At 33.5% G+C, this 13,136-nt stretch overlaps 1 protein-coding gene across 2 annotated transcripts; it reads right to left on the bottom strand.

Moving 5' to 3' along the window:
- Positions 1-1,539: 1,539 nt before the first annotated feature.
- LOC110685151 (ELMO domain-containing protein A) lies at positions 1,540-11,344 on the bottom strand. Of its 2 annotated transcripts, none has more exons than XM_021861610.1 (8): positions 11,087-11,344; positions 10,176-10,254; positions 9,260-9,375; positions 8,602-8,656; positions 8,309-8,429; positions 4,804-4,851; positions 2,086-2,180; positions 1,540-1,992 (listed from the first exon to the last, which is right to left on the bottom strand). In XM_021861610.1, exons 1-8 carry the CDS (start codon positions 11,176-11,178, stop codon positions 1,891-1,893), a joined length of 708 nt encoding a protein of 235 aa, XP_021717302.1. In that variant the 5' UTR covers positions 11,179-11,344; the 3' UTR covers positions 1,540-1,890. The 2 variants fall into 2 exon arrangements, with proteins under 2 accessions (XP_021717302.1, XP_021717303.1); XM_021861611.1 differs by having other exon boundaries at positions 10,176-10,244; positions 11,077-11,203.
- Positions 11,345-13,136: the final 1,792 nt, after the last annotated feature.

Below are 13,136 nucleotides of genomic sequence, written 5' to 3'. Positions count from 1 at the left end.
TGCACCTAGCCGGCAGGCTGCCAAACCATCGTTGGGCTATGCCCTTCAATGTAGCCGGGAAGCATCTGCACCAGGCGGCATCATCTAACCCCTGTAGGTACATGAGGTTGGTATATGCCATAAGGTGGTCTTCCGGGTTGGTGGTACCGTCGTAGGTATTAACCAACACATTTTTAACCTTGGCCGGCTGTGCCGCCTCGGTTATTTCCCGGGAGAAAGCCGAAGGCTATTGCCCAAGGTTTAGCAACCGGAGCTGCCAGCCCATAGGCTGGACCTGGTATGCCGCCTAACCCCCAAAAGGAGCCGACTTCATGAATGGAGATCCATACGGGGCGTATTGCTATTGGGGCACATACGGAGCCTGCTGGATCACGTGAGGACCAGTACGTGCGGACACGCCGCGTGACTGACTCTCTTGCTGCATCTCCGAATGCTTCATTGAAGCATTTTGGAAATTGTCTGAGTATGTCGACGTAGAGGCCGACTGAGACATGCTCTAACTTCTCTTCTCCTGGATGAACATCAAGGCGTCAGAGAAAGTCTTCTTTGACCCATCCGGCTGTGTATGCCGGATGACCTTCCTTTGCCCTGATTCAGGGAAAGTGAAGCTTGGAGAGGTCGATCAGGGGCCCTTCCGTCCCCTTGGGTTTGGGGTGAGGAGTAGGCACCAGGTCTTTGATTTTCTTCTTCCCGGAGGGAGAAGGCTTCTTCGCCAGCTGACCCTTGTTTGAGCTAGTTGACTTCTTGATAATGTCCTTTATTTCCCCTTTGAAACTTGTCATGAACTTCATGAGCTCGTCTCTGGTGACGGGGGCAGCACCCTCCACCGCCTGGGGTTGTCCCACGGGCTTGCCGCCTGGGTTGCTGGGACCGACTTTATCGTGGCCCCGTTCCCTTGTTTCCTTGGAACGGGTGCACCTAGAACGGAATGACCCGTCTGGGGCCATGTAGGTTTCGACGTCGTAATCGTCACCACTGCCACTTTCATGGTCCGTATGGACCTCAGGGTCAGCCGTAGGTCGGCTGCCCTCTGCATTCGGTACAGCATCAGATGTCATCTCATTAGTACTCTCCCCACAGACGGCACCAAATGTTCGGGGGTTTTTGGAGTCCCTCGGGAGAGTTACAATACTGGGTATAAGCGTCTGACTTCTGTACCTGCAAAACCACGAAAACTCCGGTTGGGTGGAGTTCCGCCTCCGAAGATCAAGTTAGTATGATTCCGGATGAGTAAGTGTGCAGAAAGTAAAATGGGTGTTTCTCTCTGATTCTGGGAGATTCCGCAACTAATATTGCTCGGGATTTGTGTATGTATTTATGAATGCCAATAAATGAGGATGATTCCTCTATTTATAGCAAATGAGAATCTGCTCCCCCATTAGGGTTCAATGCCACGTGGCATCCTCTTATTGGATCCCCTTGGACCTGTATGAGGGTGACACGTGTCAGGCCCTCATTGGACCACGTGGCAGGGGTAATTACATTATGATGATTTCAGAATCACTTTATCATATCCTAAATGTATTGTGAATTACTTGTCTTTTATTCTAAAGATTTTTTGGATTAACAATTGCTACAATGAATGTAAGAAAATCTAAGAGTAATCATTTGTACAGAACAATATATACAACTTGGTCTACCCTACATTATGACCGATCAAAGGTGATACGTGACGTGGTTTCTCAACGAAAGGAATTGGAGTAGTCACGTAGTGAATGTATCTTGAAAAAACATCCCCGGTGAACTTAGCTTTATCAGCATGCCATACAACACAATCACACATTGCTTTCCGACTAGAACAGGTCGATTTCCCATTCATTTTTATGTCATAAATAATTTTCGACACCACCCTAGTCAAAAAGAGATCCAAATTTAAAAATTTATAAGTGATTATTTGTATAGGAGATTGTAAGCTGGAAGATCTTGTACTCTTTGCATATCATCCAAAGACAACTCTCTCTCCAGTTGTGTTCGTGTTGCTTGTAAAACATCCTGCACAAAAGGGCAACAATTACATAGTTTGAAGAAAGAAATGGAGCCAATAACAAAGATGTCAACAACGGGAGGGTATAAAGGAACCAATACATTGAATTGCATGTACGAGGCATTCATAGCAAGCCATTGGCCGTCCATCATTTCAAAAGCAATACAAAATAGAACATCAAAGGCCTCTTCATCTTCTGCAAGCAACCAAGGGAAATAGAGTTATAAAGGAAAACTTGAAGATGATACACAACAAAATTATGATGAAATTGATCTTAGAAAAATAGAAATAATATTCTAATAATCCCTACTTTATTACAACTTTGTATTATTATTTACTAATCCGAACTAGAATCCATATTCAATTTTAGTGGCACTTATTGTACCCGATTATTCATCCACGTGTCACCATCTAATTTATTTAATTATTTAAATTATTTTAAAAAAAAGTCATATTATTTCTTTTTCCCCTCACCATGGTAGACCACCTTCCCTTCTACCACCCACGAGCAAGCCTCCCCCTTCACATGCGAACCCATCTCCAGCCTCCCCCTCACTAGCTCCCATCTCAAACCACCTCCTCAATGACGACCCCGTCTCCTTCCTCCCCCTTATCGAAAACCTCTATCTTCTCCCTCCGCCCCCCCCCCCCTAGAAACCCCATCTCTCTCCTCTGTCAACCACATTTCTTCCCTCCCCATACACCAACGGCCTTCATCTCACTTGTCATCATCTTCTAGCAGAAACCCCCTTCTCCAAGTCCTCGTTCTTCCCTCTTCTCATTCCCCTTTGTTAAGAGCAAATATGACCCCCAAAACCTAATTAAACAAGTTTTCAGCACAAAAATCGATGGTCTTTAAAAATAATAACATAGAAATTAACTATATTTTCTTAACGAAAATTATTAAGTGGTGAAATAATATAATATGTTGTCTTTTAATAAGTTCTTAAATGAAAAAAATATTATTAAAAAAAAATGGTTATTGTTAGTAAAATGCAAAATATCCTAGAAATTAGATTAGCTTAAAACTACAACAATTCATGAAGTATGTTATGAGTTATGAGTTTATGACCTTTTGTAGCTTTGGTATTTCGTTTTAGTGTCCCACCGAAATTTGATAACAACTGACCATTGCATGTAATATTCATTATTGTGAGTTATATTTTGTAATTGGTACACATGGTATACTACATAAGATACTCCCTTCGTCCCATAATACAGTATTTGTTTCTAATTTTAAGGTAATTATTGAACGTGGAGCATAAGAGTATACTTATAAAAGTTAACAAATAAGTACGATACAATGTTATAAATTTAATTATTTAATATGTTTGCAAAAAGATTATTAAAGCAAGTTGAAATTAATTTAATCGATAATGGATGTTGAGATTAAAGAAAAATTGTTGCAATCAGTTTGAGATTTACTTGCTCCACTAATAGAGTTGTCAATTTGAGTGTTCAGATTAGATTTGAGTTAGGTTAATGCAGGTCAGGTCAATTTGGCTAGGTCATGTAGGGTTTGATGGGCTCATCTACTGGGGTTCAGTTTGTGTTGTAATATTCAAGTCAAGTGATGCCAAGTCATGCATTTTATTAGGTTCAAGTTGGGTTCATGTTGAGTTATGTTCAAGTTGATTCATTTCAAGTTTAAATCTACTCAATTCAGGTTTGATATGGGTTTGTTAGTATGTTATTTGGGTTTAGTTTAATTTTTTGTCATGTCGATTATAAGTTGGGTTGTCGGCGAGTTCTGGTCAATATTGGGTCGGGCCATTGTTGGATCGGGCTACATTTGGAGCAGGTTGGGTTATTATCAAGTTCGTGTTAAGTTTATTATCGACTAATTGTAAGATCAACGGTTAGGTATGGGTCTAGTTAAGTACATATCAAGTCAATATCATGTTCAAGTTTGGTATAAGTGACTTGAGAATTCAAGACCCAAACTCGAACATGATTCGACCTGTAAATGACTCAACTCGAATATAACCTGCAAATTATTAACCTCGTCTAAACCAAGCTCAAACCTGAAATGAGAAAACTCGATTTAACTCCGATCCTTAAACATCAACCCAGCCTGTATATCTTAAGCTAATTTCAAATTAGGTCATATCAGATTCAGTCAGGTCACTATTATTTCGGTTTCAAGCAAGTAAAATTATGATCATTCCCAAGTTAATTTTTCGAGTCGTGTCAGCTTTAGACAGTCCATCAATGAAGAATATTTGAAACTTAACTATTAATAATCATGCTTAAATGTTGGGATTAAAGAAATAAGAAAAATGATAAACATAGTCCTAAGGGCTATGTATAAGAAGCAAAAAAAGAATATATTGAAGATAGATTAATATTAATTACACCGATCTGTGTGTGATTTTGTCATGAATTTCATTTTAATTTCATTTTAGGAAGTATATTTTATTTTTATACATAACCCTAAGGGCTACATATATCACAACCGAAGAAATACTTTATTTTCAATGAATATTTAATAATGCAGCAGGCATATATTGTCAAAATAAAATTGAGACATTGTTCAAATAATATTAGTGTTGTGAGGCTAATTTGTTAAATGTGTTTTTAAAAAACAATATTTTTTATTTATTTATTTATTTATTTGTTTATTTATTTATTTTTGTTTTAAATGAACATTTTAGGACTATACACTTAAAAACTAATTAGTACACTATATTATGGGATTGATGTGTAATAAACAATAAATGCAAGTGTGACCCGACCCAAATAAAGTTATATTGATTTCAATGACATGAATTAATATACCTATCCAAAAAAGTAGTTTGGCAATCTAAAAAATAACTCACCTCCAAGCATCTTAACAAAATTCACTCCTGAAATGCATCTTGGTTTATCTGCAATGAGTAGCATGCATCAAACATATGATTTTGGTTGTAATAATGTTAACCAACTTTTAATGCTTTGTTTTATTTTGGTTTGTATGAGTAGTTTTTATAGTGTGTGTGGCTTGTACTTTTTAACTTAGTCTAGATTGTAATAATATTATTTCGTTTAATGATCTCTTTGTCAAAAAAAAAAAAAAAAAAAAAAAAAAAAAAAAAAAAACTACATATGCGCACATGTTATTTTTTATGATCCTAATGTAATGAGACAATAAAGAAATTCTTTAATTTGTATATTGTGTAAAGAAATATAAAAGTTGCCCAATGGATTAAGAACTTGCATTAAATTACTAAGAAAGTAATTGATAATAAACGACAATGATTATACTTCAATGGCTAGCTTTGGTAACTACAAAAGTGTTAGAGATATGAGATATCGGAAAATATATGTGTGATATAAGTCGAGTTCATACGAATTTGTCATGGTATCAAGAGCAAGTAAGATCTTGGGAGTGTTCATAAAAATATCCCCTCCCCCCCCCCTTGCCAGTGGGTTAGATAATTAAACCTACCGTGGGATAAACCTTTAGCCAAAAATATATTTAACTAGATGAAACCCGTGTGATGTACAGTTTATTTGTATTTTTTTTAAAACAAATATTTTTTTTAATGTATGTGATAAAAATTATTATTTTAATCGTTATACGTATTGTATTATTTTATTTTCATTTTAAACTAAATTAAGAATTTTCTCGCTATATATTAGATAAAATTTCTAATATCAAAAGATAATATTGAATATTTAGTTAATTTAAACTTTAAAATCTCATTCGCCAATTTCGCTTATGTGGCATTTGAATTATTTAATTCTAAAAAATATTATAAATCTCTTGTTTGATTGGTTATAACTAAAATTCACAATCCTACGTGGCTCTCTAAGAAGTCGGGAAAAAACTCCCCTTTATATATTAGATAAGATTTTTTTAATACTTCTGCTGTGCACATTTAGTGCCTTTGAGATACCTTTTTGATATTGTGATTGATGGAATAAACATACGGTGGTATGTGATGATTTGGTTAAGTTGGAGTGTATGTGTGGGTTTCCTCCAATGTTGCATCTTTATGGAAATGAAGAAATTTCTTTTAAAAAAAAAAAAAAAAAAAAAAAAAAAAAAAAAAAAAAACTCTCTTGTGTTATGAGACAAGATATATTGGTTCTCCTTGTGTCGTGAGACAGGGTTTGTAATTTGATTCGAGCATGATTTTGCTCCTTTTGATATGAGTTTGGTTTTGCTCTAAAATAAAACCAAAAAGAGATTGAGTGTGGTTTGTTCTGAACAAACAATATTTGATTAGAGCTCGGTTTTGCTTAGAAAAAACAAATGAGTGTGGTTTGCTCTGAAAAACCAATATTTGATTGGAGCTCGGTTTTGCTCATGAAAAAACCAAAATTGTTATATTTGCAAGTTCGAAATGAATGACGTTCCTGCTTGATTGATGACTGGTGAGTTCGAAAAAGATAAACGTTGTCATCATTGAAAAAGAAGGAAAAAAAATTGAAGGCAACATCACCAAAGTAGTGCATCTCGACTTCAACCAAAAAAAGAATTTCCAATCGCAACGTTCGTGTTACTGCCATTACGATTGCGGGAGGGTGTTAGAGATATGAGATATCGAAAAATATATGTATGATATATTTTCCGTAGATATCATTAAGAAAATAACATATTTAGGTTTATTTATGTATATTAGTTAGAGAATATATCTTTAGGTTTGTTTTGGGTAAAATTACCCTATGCCACGTGGCCCAATGGTATGCTAACATGTGTCAGCCTCAGAGAGGCCCAATGGGATACACTCCTCTGCTGACACGTGGCACTGTAACCCTAATAGGGGAACTGATCTCCTTCTACTATAAATAGAGGAAAGTCCTCATTTATTGCACATTCATGCACCTTCATAAATACATATACAAATACCGAGTTATATTAATTGCAGAATCTCCTGGAATCCGAGAGACCATTTACTTTTCCGCACGTTTACTCACTCGGACGTATTCTAACTTGATCATCGGAGGCGGAACTCCAACCAACCGGAGTCTCCGTGCTTGTGCAGGTACAGGTGGTCGGCTACCAGTTCTAGTGTTGTAACTCTCCCGCATGACACATCAAAAAACCCCGAAACAAGGTTTATGATTATGTTAATATATTTTTTAGGAAAATTGTTTCCTATCTTATGAGCGTAGGTTTTGTATAACAGCCCGTCTTGTGTGTGGCTGGCCACACCATGTGGCCACATATAAAAAAACAAAGTAACCCATATAACACTAATCAAATAACCCCTGTAATACTGACCGAGTAACCCCGGTAACACTGACGAAGTAACCCCTTTAACACTGACCAAGTAACCGCTATTACACTAACGAAATAATCCTTATTATGGTTGGCCACACCATGTGGCCAGCCACATATAAAACTTTGAGTTTGTATAAATACTCTATCTATTGATGAATAATAAACAGGTCATTCTTTAAGTTTTTCACCCTAAATTTGTCAAAAAGTAATGTATTTACAATGGCAAAATATCTGCTTCAATTTCTCCGTTGTTTTTAGTTGCATGACTTTGTAAAGTGCGGATTTCTAGACAATATATTATTGTAAATAGTCTTCAAATTGTGTGAACCTTAGGGTGGGAAAAGTTCTCCCACATGGAAAGAAAATAAAAGCATGCATGTGTTTATTAATTTGTGTGTGCTATGTGTAACAATATGTTTGGGCTTATGTAATTGAAATTGGTCATGGTTATACTAGTGGTTTGATTAGTAGTATTTTTATCAATATAATATTTGATTAACATTGCCAATTTATTTAAATTTTATTTTTTATTAATTATATTGATGATTTTCGGATAGAATTGAACGGCGGTTATTTTTGGGATTAATAACTGCCATGTCAATCTCTATATAATCAATTTAATTGACAATGTAGATTATCAGTTATTTTATTCTTCTTTCTCACACAATGCTTCACAAAAACATGTCCATGAATCCTTATGCTATGTTTTTCATTCTAAGAAATTGGAGAATCATAGGGTAAATTAGCATAGGTTATCCCAACAGCATGTATATGGGGAGGGCTAATATTATCCTAAGTACAGCATAATCTCGTCCTATTTTAGTGTATTTTTGTATGTTCCATTGTATTTAGTTTAAATTTTCGGTATTGTAATTTTTTAATGTATTTGGAGATGAGAGAGATAGAGAGAAAAAAAAAAGAGAGAGAAAAAAATAATAAAAAAAATCCATCATACATGTGATAGGAGAGAGATAGAGAAACTTTATTAACTAACTAAGAAAGTGAAGCAACTAATTTGAAACTTCCATTTTAGAAAAGTGATGCTACTAAAAAGAAACGAAGGAAAGTAGAGAGCTAGCTTAAAACAATAGGTATCAAAGCTCACACAGGCAAACCTGAGAATAGATCCAACATCTGAATAAGCATATAAGTCACATTAATCCCAGCCACAGCAAAGGGATATTCCCACATTGCTCTCTTGCCATCTTGCTTGTGCAATAGCTTGTGAAAAGAGACCTGCATTTGTAAGTGCATGAAGTTTGAGAAAACATATTCAAGTTGCTAAGACAGAAAACCAATGAATAACATAAAACAATCTAAAAAGAAATTAGTGATGAAATCATAGGAACTGATTTAATCATATTATTATAACTATATATAAGACTAGTGGAGTAAAGAGAGAATTTACTGGGTATGTTCGGGCAAAAAAGAGCAAATTCTCCAGTGATATGAAGCCACAACCCCTGTATTTAATCATAATGTAGGAAAAAATTTCATGAGGATGATAACAAGATCAATTGATTTCATAAATTTCTTTCTATATTTAACATATTATTATACCTATTAAAAAAATAGCCAACATTAGCTTAGTGTTAAAAAATTATTATATGACATAGAGCAAAACATGTATGAAGCAGACATGATGATATCCTTAAGTTCTTCTTTGTACAATATTCTCATTTTAGATCTATACGAGTTCATCATTTATCAAAACATTTAACATTAAAGACACATAAAATCAAGGCTAGGGATTAGGTTCATGAACATCCAAAAATGGTAGTGAAAAAAAAAAAAAAAAAAAAAAAAAAAAAAAAAAAAAGAAATAAAAAAACAGAGATTGTTTTATTGATAGTGAAGTGACACCAAATAAATCCGAATATTATCTACTAATTAGATTATTAGTAATGAAACATGGTTTGATTCTTACCGAATCCTCATAATTCCATATTACACGCATTGGAAACATCATCTATGCTAATTAAACTTTATAATTTAAACAAAATTTTAATTTAGAACTGAACATCATGTTATATGCATGGTGCTTTATGGACTAGAAACCCCCTTACCTAAAATCTGTTGATGGATTTGAGCCTTGCCAACCCATATCTTTCCATTGTTCTGAAACCAAACCGGTAAGACGGTCATTTGGAAAGGCAGCATACCACAATGCTTTTAGCGATTCCTGTACATAAACACACATTTATTGTCGATTTGCTAGTGTCTAATTGCAAATGAACAACGTTTTTATCAAAAATATATTGAACAATCATATCCAGTGTATATAAAAACAACATTCAAGTCCTATGAAATTAGCATAGAGCTCTTTTTTGCTCGTAGGTAAGGCACAGTTTTATTTTAGGTGCATGAGCCATGAGGTTCACCAAAGACACACATAAGACACCATAGTGAATTTTTCTAAATATGCACCTCACGACACATCAATCGAAGCGCACTGGCCTAGGCATAGTAGGACCTTTATTGATTTAGGTGCACCTTGAGATTTTTTATTATACATTGTTCATACCAATGCATCATTATAGACAAATTTTAAATCCCCAAGCCAACAACACCTAATGAAGTTATAAGATTTAAAAAATGTTATTGTTAAAAATATTTGAAGGTGGCTAAAGCACAACAAGCCTTTAAGGAATAAATGAATTTTCAAGTTAATTAATTTTCAATTAAAATGTTAGGGATAACTAATAAGGTGTGGAAAACAACAAGAATTACATGATGACCACCTATTGTTTAGCTATGATCCCTTGCATGTTTAAATAGCTAATTGTAAACCCTATATTTTATTCTTTGTTTGATTGTCCTCCTTCTTGTGTTCATTCTCTTTTTCGATTTGGGAGGCACTGGTAATGGATTCAAAGTGGATAGAGAAGTACATAATAAATAAAGATTTTATAAATTAATAATGTTATAACTAATTAGAACTAAGATTTAGCGACTAACAAAATAAAGTGCAAGGAAGCTTACTTGATGATCAGAGCGAGTTTCATCAAAAGAAACTTGACATCTGTCTCGCAACCTTTGTAACCTTTGTTCCTGGAAAGATGTCAAAGAACAAAAAAAGAAGCGTCGATTAAGAATGTTATAGTATAAAAATTCTTCCCAAACTAGATATTTCAATAATACAAAAGATGTGTAAGCCCTAAAAGTAGGTCCAAATAAGGAATAAAAGCATATTGATTCAACGCATTATAACAAAAATAGTTGTTGATTAGACAGTTGTATAATTAAAGAGTATTATGCTATCTATTGTGATAATAAAGGACATTATATTATATGTAAGATGAAAAAGCAAACAAGGTATTTAATAATGAGTCAAGATTGATATGAGATTGTTAATGTGCTAAGGTAATAATGAGACACTATATAATTCTATTCATAAATCATGTTGTGAAGATTGTATGAACGCACTGCATATAGTTCTAGTCCTTGATGATGTAATAATATTCCTTAGAAAGAAAATTCCTTGCCCAAGTTTGAAAGTTAATTTAAACTTGGCGTTGGGCCGACCAACTAGTGGTTTAATTGTGTGCATATGCTAGTCTTAATTGTGTGCATATGCTAGGCTTCAATCCAATATCTCATTTTCCCAAACTTGGGTTGGCCTAAAACATGTATGAGGCAAAAGTAGTAGTGCATTTGTAAGGACCGACGTGTATTGTAGATTGTGCTTAGCTAATCCACCATAATGGCTGATTTGCCAAATGCAATATCACAAATAGTAATTGCATTCATTGAAAGGATACAAGATCACCAAAAAATTAAGTCAAAGTGGTATGATATTAAATTAGGAAAGAAAAAAAATTTCTTGGTTGTTAACACAAGGAAATAAAAGAAAGTACAATACATGGAAATTAATAAGGTTTACCAGATGGGATGTTAATTGAAATTCAAGAAACTTTTCATTTCCATGACGCCTAAGACCTGAACGATAGAGAATTCCACCAAACCATGTTCGGGATCCAACCATAGCACTAGCTAGAACCACTATGTATAGACATCAATAACAAATCTGTGTATGTAGAAAATAATATGTTATAATTAAAACCAAAAAAATCGATCAATACAATTTGGACACAGCTCTACTTAATACCAACCACATTAACACTAGTAAATTATTTGACATTCGAACACTATGTAAACTTACCTCTTTCTCATTTCTAAATGATATCACATTCTTCTCTATTTTCTTTTAAATGCAATACACTTTTTTAACATATTTTTTAGAAGTTGATTAAATTAGATAAATTAGCAACTTTATCGAAAGATGAAAATTCAATCCTACACCAAAAGTTGGCAACATATGTGAGCTTACAACACAAAGGCTAAATATTTAGTTAATATATTTATTAAAAGAATAATCATGGACAACGACATTGCTGAATTTAAAATAAAATTCTACACAAAAATATTCCAAAAATCAAAACAAAATATACATATAATATTGTATGACATGGGTATAATTAAACTAATGAATATGGGCATGATATTATACTTCATACATAGAAAAACAAGAAGAAATGCATCGATGAATCCTTAATCTCATACTATTAAAAATTGTAAAAAAAAAAAAAAAAAAAAATAATAATAATAATAATAATAATAATAATAATAATAAAAACCTTTAAATTTCGTGAATTCACTAGATTTTTTTTATCCCAAATGAAAAGGTAATAAGGTAATTGAAATGTACATGGTAATTATTATGTATATATGATTACATTCTTAGTTGTAAATATTTCAAGATAGGTAATCATTTGTAAAACTACGTTTCATTCTTTCAATATCTAATCTACCCACCCAAGAACGGTGAGAGACAAATCAATGAAAATTTTCCAGAAAAAGATTATCTATCTATTTTTTAACAGAAATTTTAGAAACATCTTTCAATTTGAACATAAAGTTTAGTTAGAGAGATGCCAAATTTTACAACTTGTTAAATAAATAAATGAAAGCTACATGTGTATAAACGAAAACTTAATTACCTTTTATTGTAGCATTTTTGTAGTAATTTGATGATGGAAAAAAAAAAAAGAATTATTGAAAATGGAGGTTGAGATAAATTAGAAATGGTTAAGGGAAAGAGAAAGACGAAACACGTCGTGCAAAGCTTGTGAAGGTGAATTCAGAGGAACTTAAAAATGGCATTTTGGATTAGAGGTGGTGAGGTAAAAGGAAAGAGAGGAAGACAACGCAGACTATATCAACAATATAAAGGACATTTGTTAAACAAGTATATTAATCACTTGGTACTTTTGTTTCCTTATTTTCCTTTCTTTGTGAATACTAAGACCGTATAGCATTGTAAATTAAATTGTCACATGGCAACATAATATTTTTCTTTCTAATTTAACGGAGCATAGAGCATTTCTTATGGAAACTAATTTTGTTTCTAGCAATCTTGTATCCCAATGATTAGCTACCTTATCTTTCTATATATTTAAAAAATAAGTAGTTCATTGCATACAATTCTTCATCCTTTTTGTTAAGAAAATGTATGTCTTGGCCAAGCTAATTTCAAAATTACACTCCGATGTCAAGTTAGTGATTTGTGTCTTTTAAAAAATGAAATAAGTTCTGAACTATAAAGACTAGTTATGCTCTAAAACTCAAAAGTTTTAATTTAAAAAAATAAGGTGACCTACACTATGTACTCTATATATAGGACGGTGTATTCTTTTCACCTTAAAAATTAAAAAAAAAAAACAAATTAGTTCAATTAATGTTAATTAGGTTCCAGTTAAAAAATTAGGTTTAATCCACGAATTAAATTAAATTTCTGACGGAGTTAGTGCGCTTAGATTAAAAACAAGACCTGCCACTGGAAAATCTGCGCGCAACTCAAGAAGTCGATCTCAGCTGATGCGTGCAACTTTATAGGTTGCGGGCAGCGCATCACCGCGGTATTCAGAATTGCGCTCATGCAGA

Source organism: Chenopodium quinoa, unplaced genomic scaffold (assembly GCF_001683475.1).
Source record: "Chenopodium quinoa cultivar QQ74 unplaced genomic scaffold, ASM168347v1, whole genome shotgun sequence".
NCBI classification, from domain to species: Eukaryota; Viridiplantae; Streptophyta; class Magnoliopsida; order Caryophyllales; family Amaranthaceae; genus Chenopodium; species Chenopodium quinoa.
The sequence above is the reverse complement of the archived record's forward strand: the minus strand, read 5'-3'. Positions and strand labels throughout refer to the sequence as shown.

Bases quoted from the DNA above. Each gene is read 5' to 3' on its own strand.
- LOC110685151 (XM_021861610.1), bottom strand. From the start codon at position 11,178: ATGGTTGGATCCCGAACATGGTTTGGTGGAATTCTCTATCGTTCAGGT. The intron at 4,852-8,308 runs GTTTGCCTGTGT...TACTCATTGCAG, and splicing joins GATGTTGGATCTATTCTCAG to ATAAACCAAGATGCATTTCA. The intron at 2,181-4,803 runs GTGAGTTATTTT...GGTTGCTTGCAG, and splicing joins TTTTGTTAAGATGCTTGGAG to AAGATGAAGAGGCCTTTGAT.